The 14,014-nt window shown below is 41.1% G+C and overlaps 1 protein-coding gene across 2 annotated transcripts; it reads left to right on the forward strand.

The window, feature by feature from the left end:
- Nucleotides 1-309: 309 nt before the first annotated feature.
- On the forward strand, nt 310-11,909 carry SAXO3 (stabilizer of axonemal microtubules 3). Of its 2 annotated transcripts, XM_089681798.1 has the most exons (5): nt 310-484; nt 6,524-6,724; nt 8,181-8,333; nt 9,072-9,199; nt 11,437-11,909. In XM_089681798.1, exons 1-5 carry the CDS (start codon nt 389-391, stop codon nt 11,843-11,845), a joined length of 987 nt encoding a protein of 328 aa, XP_089537924.1. In that variant the 5' UTR covers nt 310-388; the 3' UTR covers nt 11,846-11,909. The 2 variants fall into 2 exon arrangements, with proteins under 2 accessions (XP_089537924.1, XP_089537925.1); XM_089681799.1 differs by lacking the exon at nt 8,181-8,333.
- The last annotated feature ends 2,105 nt before the right edge of the window (nt 11,910-14,014 follow it).

Below are 14,014 nucleotides of genomic sequence, written 5' to 3' on the forward strand. Positions count from 1 at the left end.
GGTGGTGTCACCGGGTACTTACCGGGTATTATCAATATGAAGTCATTCTTTTCTGTTACTGATTGTCACAGAGAGGAACAAATAATAAAAATAGTAAAAATACAATGTTTGTTATATATTGCTCCTGTGACTGTCCTCCAGCTGTGGAACCACAAGACCCAGCATGCCTTATCAGGATAACCTGGAAGGTGACATCTACACATCCTCAGATCACCATAGTGCTGGGTGTATCCATGCCGATCATTGTGCACACTGAGGAAGGCGTGTCCTGTCTCCATGACAACAGGAAAACAAAACATTCCACACCAACCCATTCTCCCCATACAGCCATTGCACACAGTGCTGGACAGGTTTTATTTCTCCTTCGTCTTCTTTTAATGTTGTCACCATGGGGCTGGAGAGGAGACAGGACTGGCATCTGACTAGTACTGGCATTGGGCACGATTATAAGGCTCAGGTTCCCTTCCCCCCTCCACATATCAAGGTAATGTAAAGACACCCAATCATATCACAGGTACAGTATATGTTTGTATATAAAGCAGGTATATATTTATAAAGGGTATTGATCATCATTGCACAGCCCTATTGCAGATATATGGGGGTACACTGCAGTCCTAATGGCACCCCCCAGCATCTTCATGCCTTTTTATAACATTTTTAAAAAGGATCAAACTCTTCTTTTGCGAATTTCTCATGTATAGGGCAACCAATGGGTGTCAAGGGGAAACACATGAAACTGTGCTTGCGCTCTTTCATGTCTGCATAGGTGTGAACAGTGCCGTATCATAGCTTCCAGGACGGCTACAAACCCGTACAGTGGAAATGTATACGTATCCTAGATTGTAAGCTCTGATGAGCCGGGCCCTCTGTTTCCTCTTGTACCAAATTGTATTGTAACTGTAATGTCTGCACTTATTTTCCAAACTGTTACATAGTTAGGCTCCATGTACACTGGACACTTCTGAACGATGGAAACTGATTGCTGGAAAACATAGGTTAAAAATCGTCTGTTTAGCCGCATTTGCATACCGCGTTTATAAGCATTTATTAGCGTTTTTTAACCACTTGAGCTCCTGAGGATTTACCCCCCCCTTAATGACCAGGCCTCTTTTTGCTGTTTGGCGCTGCACTAATTCAAATGATAATTGCGCGGTCATGCAATGCTGTACCCAAACAAAATTTACGTCCTTTTTTTCACACAAATAGAGCTTTCTTTTGATGGTATTTTATCACCTGTGCGCTTTTTATTTTTTGCGCTATAAACAAAAAAAACATGAAAATGTTGAAAAAAAAACAATATTTTCTACTTTCAGCTATAAAAAATATATCGTAAACTCAAAGTTAGTCATAAATTTAAGCCAAAATGTATTCTGCTACATGTTTTTGGTAAAAAAAAATCCCAATAAGTGTATATTGATTGCTTGTGTGAAAGTTCTAGAGTCTACAAACTATGGTATAGATACTGTAATTTATGCCTTTTTTTGCTATACAGCGCTGCACTAATTAAATCTGGGAGGGGCGCTAACACTATCGGAAGTCGCCAGCGACACTGATAGTAAAAATCGTTTCACTAATCAGTGACACTGGTGACAGGGCAGTGAAGGGGTTAACTGGGGGGGGGGGAGATTAAGGGGTTAAATGGGATTACTGGTGTACTAGCGGGCAAACTGGCGCTATCTGGGAGGGGCGCTAACACTATTGGAAGTCGCCAGTGACACTGATACAGTGATCAGTAAAAATTGGTTCACTGATCAGTAACACTGGTGACAGGGCAGTGAAGGGGTTAACTGAGGGGGGGGGGCGATCAAGGGGTTAAACGGGATTACTGGTGTACTGGCGGGCAATCTGGCGCTGCCTGGGAGGGGCGCTAACACTATCGGAAGTCGCCAGCGACACTGATACAGTGATCAGTAAAAATCGGTTCACTGATCAGTGACACTGGTGACAGGACAGTGAAGGGGTTAACTGGGAGGGGGCGATCAGGGGGGTTAAATGTGTCCTAGAGTGTTCTAACTGTGGGTATGTGCTGTTTTACTCACTGTTTGTATGTCTTCTTCTCTGTCTGGAACGGAATGTGTCCAGGCAGAGAAGAATGACATCATATCCTGTCCTGTGTAAATGTCAACACAGGACAGGATAGGACAGGGACCGATCATCTGATTTCAGCCAGACATCACTGGCTGAAATCGAATGATTGATCCCTCCGGGATCAAATGGTGTCACCCGCGGGTCGGCGGGAGCGCGCGCGCGCCCCGTCGGTGAAAACGTCGGGAGCGCGGAGCCCGTTTTAAAACGTGCTTTTGCGCCCCAGTGCCACCCTGCACACGTATATATGCAGTGGCAGGGCGGCAAGTGGTTAAAGATAACCTCAGGAGACCTTCCAAAATGCCCAGAATGCACTGAAAAACAGTCAAAAATTTACTATATCAGACAGAGAAATAGAGAAAGCAGAAGCAGAGAGAGCAGTATTTGTTGAGATTAGCTGTCTTTTTTTTTGTGGTGTTTGGATGTGTTCCAGCTCATTTCTGTGCAGAAATTACAGACGTTTAAAAGCATTTGGCATATAAAACGCTGATAAACTCTGTAAATGACTGTAAATGACATAGTGTACATGGGCACATAGGAAAACACTAGGGTGAGTTCAGGGGCTGCTGAAAAAAATGCAGAAAAGCTCCTTTACGTGAGTTTATCAGCTGCAGTGTGTATGGAGCCTTAGGGATCATGTACACTGCAGCTGATAAACTCACGTTTAGGAGCTGTTCAGTGTTTTTTTCAGCAGCCCCTAAACTCACCCTAATGTTTTCCTATGTGCCATGTACACTATGTCATTTACAGACATTTACAGGCATTTGAGTTTACAGTCATTTTTTTAATGCAGAAAACTTGCGTTCAGCAGTCAATTTTATCAGCGTTTCAAACACTAAATGCTTGTAAAAGCAGCTAAACGCAGCAAATCACATTTATCAGTGTTTGCGTTTGAAATTTTTTATTTAACTCTTCCAGTTCCCAATGCTGTCCAGAGCCTTTTTTCATCATGAAAAATGCATGCAAATCGTTTTCAGGGTACTCAGATGGAGAAAACACTGAACACAGGATGTTCCTACCAAGCTTGTCACAGATTGTAATGACCAATTCACACCTCAGACCTCTCCCACACTTGGAAACAAAAGATATGTTAATGACCATTCACACCTCAAATCCCTCATGAAGAGCCCCTGCCAGGTGGCATTAATGACTCACTTCACTGGACACTTTTCCCACCCTTGGAAACAAAAGAAATGTTAATGAGCAACTCACACCTAATTATTTCAACACATACTGCTATCTCTGCTTCTACTCTCTGTATATCTCTGAAACAGTCTGAAATAGTTAATAATTCGCCACTTTTCAGTGTATGCTGGGCATTTGGGAGGTTCTCCTGTGCGTATCTTTAAAAAACGCTTCTAAACACAAACACACATAAACGTGCATAAACACGTTATGCAAACGCGGCTAAACAGACACTTTTTTTAACCTACATTTTCAAGCAGTCAATTTCCATCGTTCAGAAGTGTCCCGTGTATACGGGGCCTAAGTCTGGCTGAAAAAAGACAAAAGTCCATCCAGTTCAACCATTAAAAAAAAAGTTATAATCCTGTACCCTCAGTTGATTTGGCGTTATGTAAATCCTGTATAATAATAATAATAATAATAATAATCTCAAAAAAATTATCCAGAAAAACTTTACAAATCATCAGTTTGTTTGATTTTTTATTACTATCCACATTTCTTATTCATATGAACTGATTACGTTGTTTTATTATTTATGTCTACATTTATTATTATTATGTTTATTATGATAATAAACTTCTTGCGGCTATACACGCTTCAGTTAATGACTGATTTCTGCTCCGATTGATCTCTTGTAATAGGAATAATCAGTCTATAGTTGTGATAGAAGTGAATTTCGATAATTAGGATACAATCGTAATTTACGATTGTAAATTATCAAGCACATATCTCATGTAATCCCATAATCTGACCGGCCAAAATGCTATCATATTAAAAAAAACAAAGTATCTCAGTAACTGCTGATCAATGCAAAATGGTAGAACATTTTCTTCCTTGGCTGATCAACTCAGCTTGACCAAATTTGATCTACACCTAAAGTCTAAATTGATCAGAAGGGAAGTTATGACTTTCCGATCTCTACCTGGTCCAATCGTTTTGTTAGACTTACACATCGATCGGATAATAAAATTGAAGTGTGTAGGGCTGCCCCTAGACGGATCAGTAATTCACGTCTGTGACATACACTGTGTGGTCCCGCTTTGATTCCATGGACACAAAGCAGAGGGACTGACAGGAACACCAGGGATTTTCACACAAAGGTACACATGTAATACACACATGGTACAGCAGGCATATATCAGGGATATGAAATGTTGGGTTGTTGGGTTTACATTCTTTAAGATCTGGCAATGTGAGGCTCTCCAATGGGGTGAATGTTATAATGTCAAACCAAATTAAGATATAACTAAAGAACATATTTTCTATTATTTTTTCTTTACAGATAGCATTTTGAAGGGTTTTAGAACCCCTGTCGCGTTCTAATCACTGTCTGTTTCCAATAGGGAAAGAGATAGCAAAAAATAACTATTAACCATTCCCTATTCTATTCAAAAGTATAAGAATGCAATACTTTAAAGACCTATCCATACCTTTTTGTGTGCATTTACATGGTTTTTGTTTTTTTTTTGCATGATGCTGGGTTTTGTTTTTATGTATTGCATTTATTCTAAATAAGCAAGTAACATGCAGAAAGTGTACCTGCACTATAGCACACAATGTAGAAAGCATTCACATCTGTGCACTGTGGTGTGCTATATTTTATTTGTATTTTTTACAGGTACGTATATAGCACCATCAATTTACACAGCACTTTACATATATTTTATACATTCACATCAGTCCCTACCCTCAAGGAGCTTACAGTCTAAGGTTCCTAAATCATCAGGACCAATGTAACTATGTAAAATATACCATACCTGGAATTCTTCTTTATGTTATATTTTACTAAATAATAGGGCAGCAATGGCAGCCTCCATGCCTCTTACAGCTCAGGGCTCCTTTAAAGAGAGTCTAAAGGTTCATTTTTGTTTTTTTGTAAAATAACAAACATGTCTATACTTACCTGCTCTGTGCAGTGGCTTTGCACAGAGCAGCCTGGATCCTCCTCTTCTCGGGTCCCCCCCAGCCTCACCTGGCTCCTGTCTGTCGGGTGCCCCCAAAGTAAGCAGCTTGCTATGGGGGTACCTGCTGTTTCATGTGTCCATTCACACACAGAGCTGTGGCTTGGCCCGGCCCTGCCTCCTCTCCCTCCTCATTGGCTGTCTGGCTGTGATTAACAGCAGCAGGAGCCAATGGCTCCTGCTCGCTGTCTCAGCCAATGAGGAGGCAGAGATCCAGTACAGCCGAGGCTGTCATTCACATCGCTGGATTGCTGAGGCTCAGGTAAGTAATGAGGAGGTTGGGGGATCTGCTGCACACAGAAGGTTTTTACCTTCATGCATAGAATACATGAAGGTAAAAAACCTTCAGCCTTTACAACCACTTTAAATAAATAATAGAATTAGTGCAAAACAGATTGACATACAATCATGTCAGTACTATATTACAGCTTACCAGTCCTTAGAGATGATGACTGCATTTGTTTTATTTTTCCAGGTAAGTACATTTTCTGAAAGTACAAAACAATTAATGCTCAACCTTATACCAAACCGGTGTCCTGTATACTGAACTAAAATATCAAACCCAGTTATATTCTGTGAATTACAAAACTTCTACCCTCTAGATCAGTCCTTTTCATCCTTTTTATCTTAGCGGAACCCTTGAAATAATTTTAGGTCTTGGGGAAACTCTGTTAAAACCAATTAATTGGGCGCCAGTGGGAAAAAACCCTAACCTTGGTGGTCAATGGAAAGAACACCCCCCCCCTCCATTCCATACAGTGGAGGTCAAAAGGCCACCCTTGCAGACAGCTAAAAAGACTATTGGTGCCCTGCTGCTTGCTTTGCCAAGTAGCATTGGCCCCAGAACTACAGCTACAGTATACAGGCACCATCAAATGGGAAGTCAATCAGCTCAATGAATCCCTAAAAACCTCTGGAGGAACTCTAGGATTCCATGGAACCCTAATTGAGAATGGAGAGGAGTTGTGGTCTAACTAAGGAGAGCATCCTAAAGTGAGAAAGCTACTACTCTATACATACAGTACAGTGACTGAGCATTGTCACCTTAGAACAGGGAATGTGTCACTGACAGGTGGAAATAAAGCAGAAAAACCTAAAATTAATAAAATAACTGGTAAGCTGCAATAAATTCCATTTTTTTTTTTTTTTTGATACACTTGATGGGGGAATAAGTGATGCTGAGATGACGAGATATTAGAACAGCTTGGACAGAAGAAACTTTTTCTATTTTTATGTCTTTTTTTCATTAATGCTACCTAATAAAATATGTTGTACTTTGTCTATCGTTTCAGTCAACCATCTTCGAGCCACTGCCAGTCACATTACAACAAATCAGTGAAGTAAATGCCTTCGATGAACTGCTGAATACATATGAGACAACCACTGGCAGCACACATAACAGGAAATATCCCGGGGGCCCGTTTTCACAGCCCAGTCACCCTCTCCCTTCTCCCCATTGGAAGGTCCATTACAACAAGGACTTATGGGACAAGGTGAGGAACAGCAGTCGTGTTACTAAGTATCCATCTGTCACAATGGCTGACAAAGCTGTATTGTTTTGAGGGCTTGTAGAAACATGTTTTTCTATGTTTTAATGAATCAATTTATATTTCTACTTGGAGTTTCAAAGTGGTTTATCTACTGCTAAGGCAGCCATCATGATCTCACTAAGTAGAATTACGCACACTAGGGAAGTTTTACATAAATCACAATTATTCTGTGAGCATGTCTTCGGAGTGTGTGAGAAAACTGAACTACCTGCTGGAAGCACAAGCAAGCACAGGGAAAACATTCAAACTCCATGCAGATGAGGTCTCTAATTAAGGACTGCAGTGCTGCAAGGCAGAAGTGCTAACCACTAAACCACTGTACTGGTTTGGATATATATGTAAATTTTACCAAGTTCCGATTTGCTCTGGCTCTGCTAAGAATGTGTTAAATTCTGGATTGATCTTGGAAGAGCCATACCCCATGGCATCATTAAGGCCAGGCATTCAGAAATAATGTTGTATTTTAGCAGGGTAGCTTTTACTTAGTTGGCAGTATCAATTGGAATGCCCCGTCTTCAGATTACAGCCAGCTGGTTCAACCATTGTTGGACAACAAGGGAACATTAGCCTTTCTACGGCCCACAATTATATTCCAAGAAGCTGTGCTTAGAGTGGTTGTAATGCAATAAGAATTTATCAGCTACTATATTGGTAGCTGAGTTGTTCTTAGTGGGGAATGTCAAGAGAACATCAAGGGCCCATTTAACGTAACATGTTACCTCTGCAATAACCCAAAGGTGTCCTTGTGCCATAAGGATTTTCAACATGTTCAGGACTACATTGATCCACTCCTACTGTTGCCCTTAAAGCTAAAGTTTAGATATGCACGTTTTTTAAAAAATGGATCAATGTAAGTGTGCATGTGTCATACCTGGAAGATCCCCATGGAAGCTGGAAATGAATTTATTAGACACTACAGTGATCTCCACTAGCTTCTTGGTCCTGTGCCAAGCACAGGATGCCTTAAAGCAGCATATGTCAGCACACAAACAAGAGCAAAAACATGTGATGGGACCTTTAAACTTCAATAAAGTACTTGTGAAGCTCACTTTTTAAATAAACTGCCATTGTTGACCTCTACTTCTTATTATATTAGCGACCTAACTGCCACGCTGATGCATTGTATTCAGTACTATTATATTGTTGTTTCGAGACTTTCATTTGCTGGATGCTTGTTCTAAGTTAGTGACACTAAAGCACAAAAGCCAGAGACAGCCAGGTAGCTAACATGTTCAGTGGGAGACCAAGAGTACCAGTTCCCATATTCCTCAAATGACAGGTGTACTTTAAAGAGCAATTATGACAAGTTATACGGATCATTAAGGTTTTAATGCATGTACCAGGGGCTTTTCTTCTAGTAGAGCACCTTGCCTATCATTATTTTAAATCTATCTTGCAGTTGAAGTCAAGAACATGGAGGACTCCAGAAAAGTCTTGCAGTGAGATGAAAGCACAGTTTCAGGGCCATTCAGCTCAGCCAACCTACAGCACATTCCACTCAGGACCACAGCCCTTCCCACTGGAGAATCATCTGAACAAGGGACCATCTCAGGTTATTATTACACTGCCCTGCATAATTAATACCCACAACACATAAGGATTACATTGCATGACTACAGCCCAAAGATCATGTCACCAATGTTCAGACTATGCAATGGGCAGAGTGTTTAGATCTATTGATTAAGATGCTGTTATTTGTATAGTTCTTGGAAGTATAAAAAGTACCATATCTCAATCTCCTCCTGTCCCAGAGAGCAAGGAAAAGTGAATAGAAATCTTCTGCTATTTTTGTCTTTTCTATTTGTGTCAGACTACAACTTATCCCTTATCATAAGGTTTCTATACTCTCTGCTTCTCATTAAAGATGAGCTTGGGTGTACATCCTCCTAACTCATTTCTATCTGAATAATAAAATCATGCTTTTGGAATTCTGAAGAGGCCCAAGCTCCACTATACTCCTCTTGCACCTTTCCTACAGTCTTGGCAGCAACATCTAGAGCCCATCATGAGCTGTGAACAATTGATATCAATGCTGAGCTATCTTACTAAGAATGACGCTCAGGTTATTACATCAGATCACCCAACACAATTTCACAGACCATTAATGGTCCATGGAGGACCAGCAAAAAGAGAACAGTTGTATTTAAGTTTATACTGTATGTTACATTGTTTTTTAGGAAATAAAAAAATGACAAGGGGGGTTTAAACTCGGAAGCAAAATATTTTTTCTCTTTATAATGTGAATACACTTGTCAATATTTAGGCGTGTGCTAAAATATGTGTGTTTCAGTCAATAGTGGCAACTACAGAAAATAAGGGTTTGTCCGGAGAATCATACTACATCAGAGATGGTGGAGTCTTGAGTTTGAATGACATATATGCTTCCACTACCATGCGAGATTTCCGAGCATTTACAGCGTGAGTATAATGTTTATGTCCTGCTTTTATAGTACTGGCAGTTAGGAGTAAAATTTGCGATGCTCTCTGTAGAAATTATTTTAGTTAGTTCATATGGTTGTCATTTTGCAAATTATCACATAACATTTAAAATCAACGTGACCTGGCCTTACAAGCATCTTGTAAGTAAAAGGGATGCAGTACTTGCAGTATGTATTTTCAGATTGATCTCTGTCCTTTTGGAGCCCCACAGTTAGGCTGTACACATGGCCTTAACGCCTCTCTCCATCCTGAAATTAAGCCCCGCCCTCTTCTAGTGATAAGCACCACCTTCTATCATTCAGTTGTCAAATACCAGAGCCGATGTGACAACTGACACAAGTATATGCAGGGATCATTGTACACAATGCACTTTTAAGGCCAAGGCCAGATTCCATTTTTTTTTGCTGTCTATAGCCATATGGTACTATATTACTTTTGTTTTGAGTCAAATTTCTTTTTTTTTTATAAAATTAAGTTTTTTAATTTTTATGTTTCAATAGAACATACACGCACACATGCACACACAAACTTTGCTTTGCAAAGACATATCTGATACACAATAAAGATGTCTCAGAGCACTGATCCTACCTCCCTAAAATTCCAGTCCTAAAACAAATCCCCCAACTACCCTTCGAGCACAAATAACCGCCCCCCCCAAATCCCTCCACCTAGCACAACCTACCTCCCAAATGACCTTTCCAAGCACAAATCCACTCCCTGCCTAAATCACCCCTCCTAGCACAAATCTTGCCCCGAATTCCCCTTCCTAGCACACATTCCCCCAATCCTCTCTCATAGCACAATTCTCCCCTCCCCACCATCCCTCCTCCTAGCATAAATTAAATTCCTCAAATCCCGTTTCCCAGTACAAATCTTATTTCCCCAAATCCCCCCTTATCTTTGTACAAATCACCCCACTCTTTCATAGCACAATTCCTCCCATCCCTCCTAGCACAAAATCTCTCATCCCAAGCACAAATGTTGTCCCCAGTACAAGTCCCCCCTCCCTCCCTTAAACTTGTAGGTGGGACCTTGCTAAAAGTAGTGACAGCAGCAGAGAGGAGATCAGATCCAGGAGAAAGTGCCAGCCCCCTTTCCCCTTGTCCCGGCCCTCGTGTGAACATTATGGAAGTGCCTGATGGACAAGTTCAACCCCAACATCAGGGACTCTAGTGAAGCCCAAGAACTTTCAGAGCCTGCCCTTAGACAAGAATCTTTATCCATCCTGGTGAATAAACTGCCATCCTAGCCTTCAGTACTTAAATTCTTAACTCCAATCTGGAATCCCTGGCAATAGTGTTTTGCCAACTATTTTGGAAATACTCAATAAGTGTAATAGTAATCATATAGAAAATGCAGTAAGCCTTAGCAGCCACTTTTCATATTTGTGCTCCAGACTAACAGTAGAGAGCAGTCTGGGTTTAAAAAAAATGTTCTTTAAAGTCAATAAACATGGACTATTTTTAATCCTTATGCTGCTAGCATTCGTAAGTGGATAGGAAAGTATATCATATTTACTTGTTTTAAACTTTTTTTTAACTTTTCTACAGTTTCTTCCTGGTTTCCATGCCTAGGCAAATAATGCGTACATCCAAGGAGTCTTCAGGAGGGGAGGGAGGGTTCTCAGCTTAGCTAATGCCTGAGCTAAGGGAAAATAGATTCCAGGAAGTAAATACTACATGAATCATCTGCCCTTACTTAGGATGGCCACTGCCAAAAATGCCAGGGGGTGTTTTTCAAAATGATTTCCCAGCAAAATAAGGCATGGAGATATGGATGGATGGGTGAGTTTGCTCTGAATATTAACAATGAATTAAATAGAATTTTTGGTTTGTGGTGCTCAGATGCAGATGCATTATTTGAATTAAAGATAGTCAGCCTGGGGACACCCATACTAGCTCACTGGTACTATCAGAGAAGCCAGTCCTCCCGACAAGTACCAGAACTGAGAGATTTTCATGCCAGGCTTGAATGAGCAGAAATCTGATATTGGTATAAACTAAGGTATTTCACTTCTACCAATGGTAACCAATGGGGTATAATTCTAAGCATACAAATTGGAGTTTCTAAAGCCACCATATAACATAAAAATTAGCCTCTAGGAAGTGAGCATTATAATTGCTTGAAAACAGGTTTTGCTATTTTGAATGAAGGACTGTTTAGGTAACCTGTATTGCTGGGTTGTATAGACAATCATTATGTATTTAACTTTCTAGGAAAGAACTACAGGGTTATCCCAAGAAAGATATCCTGACATACTGGCAGGCAGAGGACTACCCTAAGGTCTGGGGGCATGGATTGAAAGAGAACCCCTTACCCAAGGAGGCTCAACCAACTCTTCGTCGTCCACCTCCCATGCGTGACAGCATGCAGTTCCCAACTGCCACAAAATTGCCACGGATTCCACCTCGTGCAAGATCTGTCCCTCACCGCGGACTTAAGACCCTGGTCCAGGAAAGCTATCAGTGGCCTCTTGATGCCAAGAGGTCACATGATGTTTATTTCCCACTAGAATGCCCCTGGACCATGCCACACACAGGACCTCTACCAGAGATCATGTCTGTGCCCAAGATGTATGAAACAGAATATGAAACATATGGCAGTAAGCAACCAGTTTCTGTGTGACTTCAGGTGCTATTAAAGAATAATTTCTAACATAGTCAAGCAATAAAGATTACTTGTTAATGGAGCATGTCTTATAATATTTTGACTGCAATATTGTACAGAATGTTTCCTAAATAAATATAGAGATAAGGTGGATTTCCAAGAAAAATGCAAATCCTCTCTTTGATTGGGACCACTGTTAAAATATGGAGGAATTTCCCAGTTCTTTGGGAACAATATTGGAACCTCTTTGCGCTGTTGCTTGTGGTAATTTATGAGTGACAGTCCAGTTAAAGAATTACACTTTTTTCCATTGGCCATACCACAATTTTAGATTTCACCCTCAGCAATCTTTCCCCAGAAAACAAGAGAGCTGCACAATACGTCATTTGTGTTACTGCAAGGAAAGGTATATATGTGTGTGTATACATATACTAAATATATATTATACAATACAGATATACATTATAATACTTAACCCAAACTCTGTATTTCAGTGATGGACTGAATCACTACTGTCGTTTTTTTCTGTACCTTGGTGTGATTTCCCAGCTGGAGCTCCTAATCTGCTCATCTCAAAATTTCACAATGTGATATATTCTACATAATGTAAAATAAAGGACTACAAGTGTCTGGATCTGCAAATTCAGGAGCACGTCTTGTGGTAGAATTCTAACTACTGGCACCTCGAATCAATTTTGGAATGAAGTGACCCTTTAAATTTTCGTATTTGCATATTACTGTAATGTCTATAAATAGTTATTGTATTCCAAAACATTGTTCATTTTAGCATTTCTAGCTTTAACCTTAGGAAGGTTGAAGTATTAGGTCTTACCATGACATATTTAGCTGCATCAAGAACTTCTCTGGTTACAAACGCCCACACAGGCAGCCACTTCACTTCTAGGAACTCAGGATACAGGAAGAATCAAGGACATGAAAGACACCAAATCATGATATCCTTTCAGCACAGATGAGTTATTATCACATAATTTATTAAATTCTATATCTATATTTTTTATTTATTTATTTTTAGGTGAGGTTAGCTTTAAGGAAAAGTATAAAACATTTTGGTTAGAAAAACACACATTCAGTTATTTGTATCACTTATCTCATAGTTATTATTATTATACAGTATTTATAAAGTGCCAATAGTTCGCTCAGCGCTGTACATTACAAAGGGGGACAGAACATGTGACTGAACAACAACAATACAATGCAAAACATGAGGGGATCGAGGGCCCTGCTCTTTCGAGCTTACAATCTAGGAGGGAGGGTATGGTGGCACAGGAGGAGATATCTGTGGGGGATGGGGTGGTACGAAGAGTGGAGGAGGTTGGCAAGTTAGCAGGGGGTGGGGTAGGCTTCCCTGAAGAGGTGGGTTTTCAGGGTGCGCCTAAAGGAGAGGAGAGTAGGTGATAATCTGATGGGTTGGGGCAGGGAGTTCCAGAGGATGGGTGACACCCTGGAGAAGTTCTGGAGGCGGGCATGGGAGGAGGAGACCAGGGAACTAGAGAGAAGGAGGTCTTGTGAGGAGCGGAGTGTGCGTGCTGGGTGGTGCTGGGAGGTCAGTGATGTAGTTCGGGGCAGTATGGTGGACGGCTTTGTACGTCAGTGTTAGGACTTTGAATTTGATCCATTGCGCAATCGGAAGCCAGTGGCTGGATTGGCAGAGGGGGGTGGCGGAAATGGAGCTGTTGGAAAGGTGAATGAGTCTGGCAGCCGTATTCAGGATCGACTGAAGCGGGGATAGCCAGCGGCGAGGCAGGCCAATAAGGAGGGAGTTGCAGTAATCGAGTCGTGATATGATGAGAGAGTGGATGAGCTGTTTAGTGGTTTCTGGGGTTAGGAACGTGCGTATTTTGGCGATGTTGCGGAGGTGGAGTCTGCGCGAGCTTGTTAAAGATTGGACTTGGGGCTGGAAGGATAGGTTGAAGTCCAGAATGACACCAAGTACTCTGGCCTGCGGGGCGGGTTTGATGGTGGCGTTGTTGGATGTGACGGAGAAGTCAATGGGGGGTGGTGTCCGGGCTGGGGGGAAGACAAGAAACTTGGTTTTGGAGAGGTTCAGTTTAAGGAAGTGGAGCGACATCCAGTCTGATATGTCGCTCAGTAGGTGTGTGATTCGGGCGGAGACTGAGGTGGTGAGGTGGGGGGTTAAGAGATAGATTTGTGTGTCGTCGGCATATA

The sequence above is a fragment of the Staurois parvus genome, unplaced genomic scaffold, assembly GCF_062004578.1.
Source record: "Staurois parvus isolate SC_StPar_1 unplaced genomic scaffold, SC_StPar_1.0 ptg000279l, whole genome shotgun sequence".
NCBI classification, from domain to species: domain Eukaryota; kingdom Metazoa; phylum Chordata; class Amphibia; order Anura; family Ranidae; genus Staurois; species Staurois parvus.